The sequence below is a fragment of the Coccinella septempunctata genome, chromosome 2, assembly GCF_907165205.1.
Source record: "Coccinella septempunctata chromosome 2, icCocSept1.1, whole genome shotgun sequence".
NCBI lineage: Eukaryota > Metazoa > Arthropoda > Insecta > Coleoptera > Coccinellidae > Coccinella > Coccinella septempunctata.
This window is the reverse complement of record NC_058190.1, coordinates 23,705,820-23,714,333: the sequence shown is the minus strand read 5'-3', so window position 1 is coordinate 23,714,333 and position 8,514 is coordinate 23,705,820. Positions and strand designations below refer to the sequence as shown.

Here is an 8,514-nt window from a genome sequence, read left to right as displayed (position 1 = left end):
TTACCACTCTCAAGCAGTTATGGATCTACGGAACTCCACATATTCGTTGATGCCAGTGAAGAAGCCTATTCAGCAGCAGTTTATTTGAGAAACGAAAGTGGTCCAATAATCTCAGTTTCCCTAATTATATCGAAAAATCGCGTTGCCCCCCTGAAAGGAATTTCAATACCACGTCTGGAACTTCAGGCAGCTGTGCTTGGATCTCGGCTTGCTGAAGCAGTTCAAAATTCCCTGGAAGTAGAAATAAAAGGAAGAATGTTTTGGTCTGATTCCCAGTCTGTTCTTCATTGGATAAAATCCGACTCCAAAAAATATAAACAATTTGTAGCGAACAGAATCACAGAAATCCATGATCTCACAAGACCCGATGAGTGGAAATGGATATCGACTGACTTGAATCCTGCCGACCTAGCGACTCGTTTCTGCAAGAAAAAATTTCTAACATTGAATTCATTATGCTTAGAAGGTCCACCATTCTTGAAAAACTGTAAATCCGAATGGCCAGACCAACCTCCTATATTTTTGAATCATAAGTCTGATTTAGAACTGAAGAAGGAGTATGTGAATGTTCATATGGAGAATTGCATCTGGATTATTCCGAATTCATATATTAACAGATTCTCATCCTGGTTGAAATATCTTAGATGCACTGCTTGGATTATTCGTTTCACAAGGAACTTGAAAAGCCATAGAAAAATTCGAAATACACTGAATAGATCATTGGATGTGCCTGAACTCACCTTAGAAGAAATTGAAGAGGCAGAAAAAATGACTCTAATTGCAATACAGTTTTCCCTATTTCCAGAAGAAGTGAAGCACCTGCAGAGTAAAAAAGCCTTGAAAAAATCAAGCAAACTGTTTCCATTGTCACCTTTCCTTGATGAAGATGGAATAATTAAGATGAGGAGTCGTTTGGAAGCATCTTCTGAAATTGACCGAATAACGAAATTTCCTGTAATCCTAGATGATTGTAAAGCAGTAAGATTGTTGGTACAACATGTGCACAAACGATTTTTACATCAAGGAACAGAATCTGTTATAATGGAACTAAGAAAAAAATTTTGGATTTTTAAGATTAAAACAATTGTCAAGAAAGTATAAAATACTTGTCTTTGGTGTAAGAGACGAGATTCCAAACCTGAAGTACCAGAAATGGGACCATTACCCCAGTGTAGAGTGACGAAACCTCCACATCCTTTCTTTTACACAGGAATGGATTTCTTCGGACCCATCGAAGTTGCTGTAGGACGAAGACATGAAAAACGTTGGTGTTTATTATTCACTTGCATGTCTGTCAGAGCTATTCACATTGAAGTCGCTCATTCGCTAACAACAGACAGTTGTATAATGGCCATACAAAGATTCACCAGCCGCAGACCTTGTCCACGAGAAATCTTCTCTGATTGTGGTACAAACTTTATAGGTACTAATAGAGAGTTACAGCAACAAGTGAAACATTTGGATCATCAAAAAATTCAGAAGACCCTTATTCATATGGAAGAAGGTATCAAGTGGAATTTCAATCCAGCACGAACACCACACATGGGAGGTTGCTGGGAGAGGTTGATTAGATCTGTCAAGAAAGGCTTGAGCGCAGTACTTACTTCACAATATCCTAAAGATGAAACACTACAGACACTCCTTTCTTATGTAGAAAATATCGTCAATTCTAGACCGCTTACTCCCATTTCTTTGGACGCAACTGATGGAGCACCATTAACTGCCAACCATTTTTTATTGGGAGGCAATTTTTATTTGTTCCTATCTACAAATTTTCAGGAAGACGATATATTTTCCAGAAAACAATGGAGAAAAGTTGGACTCATGGCAGATCACTTTTGGCGACGTTGGTTGAAAGAATATTTACCTACCTTGACTAAGCGCTCAAAATGGTTCCTGAAAGCGAGACCTCTCAAAATCGACGACCTCGTTATAATATGTGACGATGACTTACCTAGAAATTCTTGGCCAATGGGTAGAATCATTCAGGTATTTCCGGGAAAAGATGGGCAAATCCGATCAGCGGAAATCAAGACCAATCGAGGAGTTTTAAGAAGACCAGCAGTTAAAATTGCTGTCATCGGGGTGGAGAATGTTGAGGAAAAAATATAAATCTAGCCCTGGGTGACAGCGACAGTTGATAATAATAATTGTTTTCTGTTAATGTCATGTTTGCTTTCTAAAAAAGTTAATATATATTCTGACGACCAGAGGACCTCATCTTTATTTGACCAGTTCTGACGACGAACATTTGGTGCCGAAACTCGTGTATGAATAATCTGAGGAGGAGCGAACGAAATAATAAAGGTCAACCTCCGATACGATTTCCAAGTCAGAGTAAAAAGGTAACCCGCATTTCTACTGAGGAGATAACGTATAGAGAAGACGACGATAAAGCTTCAAGTAGAATGCAGTCCGACAGACATTACCCCTGACACTCTGAAACTCAGGAAGAAAATTGTCACACTAAAGACAAATCCGATGACAAATCACACAATACCAAGGCAAGTAATTCGTCCAAATCAAGAATACGGATTTTAGAAGTTGAGCTACAGACCCAGAAGGATTTAATGGTTTTAGAAAAACAAAAGGCAGAATTACTTCTACAAATGAAAGAGAAAGAAATACATTCGATGAGAGAAATAGTCAGAAAAACCATTGAATTGGAAAAAGCTAAATTATCAGAAGCATCAGACACATCATGTTCAAGTAAAAAATCTGTTGTAACATCAGAAAAAATATGTCCAGTACAAACAGTAAAGGAATGGTTGTATGAAGAAAATCCTGTTCATCAAACTAATAACTCTAGCGAAAACATAGCACTACTAACGCAGACCATAGCAGACGGAGTTAATGTACTATCTGGTGTACTGGAAAATTCCAGACGTAATAACTCTTCCCAAGATTTACCATATTTCAATGGGAAATCTGAAGAATGGCCTATTTTCAGAACCGTATTCGAGAGAACAAATAATAATTATAGTGAGGAAGAAAATCTATCCAGACTTCAAAAATGTCTCAAAGGGGAAGCTCTCGAGGCTGTTCGACCGCTGTTGATATCGTTCGAAAATACACATTCTATTATGGAAACCTTAGCGATGAGATTTGGGCGACCAGAATTCATAATAGAGACAATTCTCAGAAAAATTCGTTTCCTGCCAAATTTGAAAGAAGATGACCAAGCCAGTTTCATCAAATTCGCCACTGAAATTCAAAATTTCAGCGCTACAGCAAAAAATCTCAACATGGACTGACGACCAGAGGACCTCATCTTTATTTGACCAGTTCTGACGACGAACATTTGGTGCCGAAACCCGTGTATGAATAATCTGAGGAGGAGCGAACGAAATAATAAAGGTCAACCTCCGATACGATTTCCAAGTCAGAGTAAAAAGGTAACCCGCATTTCTACTGAGGAGATAACGTATAGAGAAGACGACGATAAAGCTTCAAGTAGAATGCAGTCCGACAGACATTACCCCCGACACTCTGAAACTCAGGAAGAAAATTGTGACACTAAAGACAAATCCGATGACAAATCACACAATACCAAGACAAGTAATTCTTCCAAATCAAGAATACGGATTTTAGAAGTTGAGCTACAGACCCAGAAGGATTTAATGGTTTTAGAAAAACAAAAGGCAGAATTACTTCTACAAATGAAAGAGAAAGAAATGCATTCGATGAGAGAAATAGTCAGAAAAACCATTGAATTGGAAAAAGCTAAATTATCAGAAGCATCAGACACATCATGTTCAAGTAAAAAATCTGTTGTAACATCAGAAAAAATATGTCCAGTACAAACAGTAAAGGAATGGTTGTATGAAGAAAATCCTGTTCATCAAACTAATAACTCTAGCGAAAACATAGCACTACTAACGCAGACCATAGCAGACGGAGTTAATGTACTATCTGGTGTACTGGAAAATTCCAGACGTAATAACTCTTCCCAAGATTTACCATATTTCAATGGGAAATCTGAAGAATGGCCTATTTTCAAAACCGTATTCGAGAGAACGAAGAATAATTATAGTGAGGAAGAAAATCTAGAAAACCAGACACCTACATCATGAAAGCAATGACTTTTGGAGCAACTTGTTCATCATCGACTGCCCTTTATGTGGTGAAATTGAATTCCAGAAGATTTGAAGATCAATATCCTGAAGCTAGTAAAGCAATTTGTACCAAGGAATACATGGACGACCATTTAGACTGCTGTGAAACAATTGATAGTGCTATTAACAGAATTCAGCAAGTAATTGAAATTCATAAAGCAGGTGGATTTGTTATATGTAATTGGATCAGTAATTCGAAAGAAGTTTTAGACAATATCCCTGAAGATCTCAAAGCCCACAATGACAAACAGTTGAATTCAGATGATGGCCTCGCTACAGAGAGGATTTTAGGAATGTGGTGGGACGCGAAAACAGATACGTTTATTTTTCGAGTTAATGAATCAAAATTTGAAAATATTCATTTAAAAAGTCCAACAAAGAGAGAGATATTGAGAGTTGTGATGAGTATCTTCGACCCACTAGGACTTGTATCACCAATATTAGTGGCTGGCAGAATTTTATTACAAAATATTTGGCGTTCAAATATTACCTGGGATGAACGTCTACCAAGAGATCTTCAAGCAAAATGGGAAATCTGGCTCCAGTTACTAAATAATGTGAAGACGTTCAAAATTTCAAGGTGTTATTTACCACTCTCAAGCAGTTATGGATCTACGGAACTCCACATATTCGTTGATGCCAGTGAAGAAGCCTATTCAGCAGCAGTTTATTTGAGAAACGAAAGTGGTCCAATAATCTCAGTTTCCCTGATTATATCGAAAAATCGCGTTGCCCTGGAAGTAGAAATAAAAGGAAGAACGTTTTGGTCTGATTCCCAGTCTGTTCTTCATTGGATAAAATCCGACTCAAAAAATATAAACAATTTGTAGCGAACAGAATCACAGAAATCCATGATCTCACAAGACCCGAAGAGTGGAAATGGATATCCACTGACTTGAATCCTGCCGACCTAGCGACTCGTTTCTGCAAGAAAAAATTTCTAACATTGAATTCATTATGGTTAGAAGGCCCACCATTCTTGAAAAACTGTAAATCCGAATGGCCAGACCAACCTCCTATATTTTTGAATCATAAGTCTGATTTAGAACTGAAGAAGGAGTACGTGACTGTTCATATGGAGAAGGAAAATAGCATCTGGATTATTCCGAATTCATATATTAACAGATTTTCATCCTGGTTGAAATATCTTAGATGCACTGCTTGGATTATTCGTTTCACAAGGAACTTGAAAAGTCATAAAAAAAATCGAAATACACTGAATAGATCATTGGATGTGCCTGAACTCACCTTAGAAGAAATTGAAGAGGCAGAAAAAATGACTCTAATTGCAATACAGTTTACCCTATTTCCAGAAGAAGTGAAGCACCTGCAGAGTAAAAAAGCATTGAAAAAATCAAGTAAACTGTTTCCATTGTCACCTTTCCTTGATGAAGATGAAATAATTAAGATGAGAAGTCGTTTGGAAACATCTTCTGAAATTGACCGAATGACGAAATTTCCTGTTATCCTAGATGATTGTAAAGCAGTAAGATTGTTGGTACAACATGTGCATAAACGATTTTTACATCAAGGAACAGAATCTGTTATAATGGAACTAAGAAAAAAATTTTGGATTTTTAAGATTAAAACAATTGTCAAGAAAGTAAAAAATACTTGTCTTTGGTGTAAGAGACGAGATTCCAAACCTGAAGTGCCAGAAATGGGACCATTACCCCAGTGTAGAGTGACGAAACCTCCACATCCTTTCTTTTACACAGGAATGGATTTCTTCGGACCCATCGAAGTTGCTGTAGGACGAAGACATGAAAAACGTTGGTGTTTATTATTCACTTGCATGTCTGTCAGAGCTATTCACATTGAAGTCGCTCATTCGCTAACAACAGACAGTCCACGAGAAATCTTCTCTGATCGTGGTACAAACTTTATAGGTACTAATAGAGAATTACAGCAACAAGTGAAACATTTGGATCATCAAAAAATTCAGAAGACCCTTATTCATATGGAAGAAGGTATCAAGTGGAATTTCAATCCAGCACGAACACCACACATGGGAGGTTGCTGGGAGAGGTTGATTAGATCTGTCAAGAAAGGCTTGAGCGCAGTACTTACTTCACAATATCCTAAAGATGAAACACTACAGACACTCCTTTCTTATGTAGAAAATATCGTCAATTCTAGACCGCTTACTCCCATTTCTTTGGACGCAACTGATGGAGCACCATTAACTCCCAACCATTTTTTATTGGGAGGCAATTTTTATTTGTTCCTATCTACAAATTTTCAGGAAGACGATATATTTTCCAGAAAACAATGGAGAAAAGTTGGACTCATGGCAGATCACTTTTGGCGACGTTGGTTGAAAGAATATTTACCTACCTTGACTAAGCGCTCCAAATGGTTCCTGAAAGCGAGACCTCTCAAAATCGACGACCTCGTTATAATATGTGACGATGACTTACCTAGAAATTCTTGGCCAATGGGTAGAATCATTCAGGTATTTCCGGGAAAAGATGGGCAAATCCGATCAGCGGAAATCAAGACCAATCGAGGAGTTTTAAGAAGACCAGCAGTTAAAATTGCTGTCATCGGGGTGGAGAATGTTGAGGAAAAAATATAAATCTAGCCCTGGATGACAACGACAGTTGATAATATAATAATTGTTTTCTGTTAATGTCATGTTTGCTTTCTAAAAAAGTTAATATATATTCTGACGACCAGAGGACCTCATCTTTATTTGACCAGTTCTGACGACGAACAATTATGATAGCGCTTTCATTGTAATTTAGGTGTGTATTCCTTCACTCTTCAATTCAAGAAAGTGGAAATCAGGTAACAAGATCCGATAGTGATTTTATGGGACTCGCAGGATTTTGCGCGGCGTGTCGCACAAAATATCACTTTCGGAACTTGTTACGTAAAAATCTTTTTGCTGTAGCCATCCCAAAAATGCAACTTTCGGTATTATTTTTTCAGTAACTTGAAAGTAACTATTCACACAAACAGTACCGAATGTTTCTATTTTGTGGACGATTTCCACTTTCAGTTCGATTTTGCATATGCATGTCGACGGATTTGACAATACCATATTGTTTCGTATTATATTATGATAGCGCTTGCATTGTAACTTAGGTGTGTATTTCTTCACTCTTCAATTCAAGAAAGTGGAAATCAGGTAACAAGATCCGATAGTGATTTTATGAGACTCGCAGGATTTTGCGCGGCGTGTCCCACAAAATATCACTTTCGGAACTTGTTACGTAAATATCTTTTTGCTGTAGCCATCCCAAAAATGAAACTTTCGGTATTATTTTTTCAGTAACTTGAATGTAACAATTCACACAAACAGTACCGAATGTTTCTATTTTGTGGACGATTTCCACTTTCAGTTCGATTTTGCATATGCATGTCGATGGATTTGACAATACCATATTGTTTCGTATTTTATTATGATAGCGCTTGCATTGTAACTTAGGTGTGTATTTCTTCACTCTTCAATTCAAGAAAGTGGAAATCAGGTAACAAGATCCGATAGTGATTTTATGGGACTTGCAGGATTTTGCGCGGCGTTTCCCACAAAATATCACTGTCGGAACTTGTTACGTAAAAATCTTTTTGCTGTAGCCATCTCAAAAATGCAACTTTCGGTATTAGTTTTTCAGTAACTTGAATGTAACAATTCACACAAACAGTACCGAATGTTTCTATTTTGTGGACGATTTCCACTTTCACTTCGATTTTGCATATGCATGTCGATGGATTTGACAATACCATATTGTTTCGTATTTTATTATGATAGCGCTTGCATTGTAACTTAGGTGTGTATTTCTTCACTCTTCAATTCAAGAAAGTGGAAATCAGGTAACAAGATCCGATAGTGATTTTATGGGACTCGCAGGATTTTGCGCGGCGTGTCCCACAAAATATCACTCTCGGAACTTGTTACGTGAATATCTTTTTGCTGTAGCCATCCCAAAAATGAAACTTTCGGTATTATTTTTTCAGTAACTTGAATGTAACAATTCACACAAACAGTACCGAATGTTTCTATTTTGTGGACGATTTCCACTTTCACTTCGATTTTGCATATGCATGTCGACGTATTTGACAATACCATATTGTTTCGTATTTTATTATGATAGCGCTTGCATTGTAACTTAGGTGTGTATTTCTTCACTCTTCAATTCAAGAAAGTGGAAATCAGGTAACAAGATCCGATAGTGATTTCATGGGACTGGCAGGATTTTGCGCGGCGTGTCCCACAAAATATCACTTTCGGAACTTGTTACGAAGAAATCTTTGTGCTGTAGCCATCCCAAAAATGCAACTTTCGGTATTATTTTTTCAGTAACTTAAAAATAACAATTCACACAAACAGTACCGAATGTTTCTATTTTGTGGACGATTTCCACTTTCAGTTCGATTTTGCATATGCATGTCG

The 8,514-nt window shown here is 37.3% G+C and overlaps 1 protein-coding gene across 1 annotated transcript; it reads left to right on the top strand.

Moving 5' to 3' along the window:
* The first annotated feature begins 4,078 nt into the window (after positions 1–4,078).
* LOC123307063 lies at positions 4,079–6,693 on the top strand. Its single transcript, XM_044889266.1, has 2 exons — positions 4,079–4,255; positions 5,698–6,693. The coding sequence occupies exons 1-2, from the start codon at positions 4,079–4,081 to the stop codon at positions 6,691–6,693; spliced, it is 1,173 nt and encodes a 390-aa protein (XP_044745201.1).
* The last annotated feature ends 1,821 nt before the right edge of the window (positions 6,694–8,514 follow it).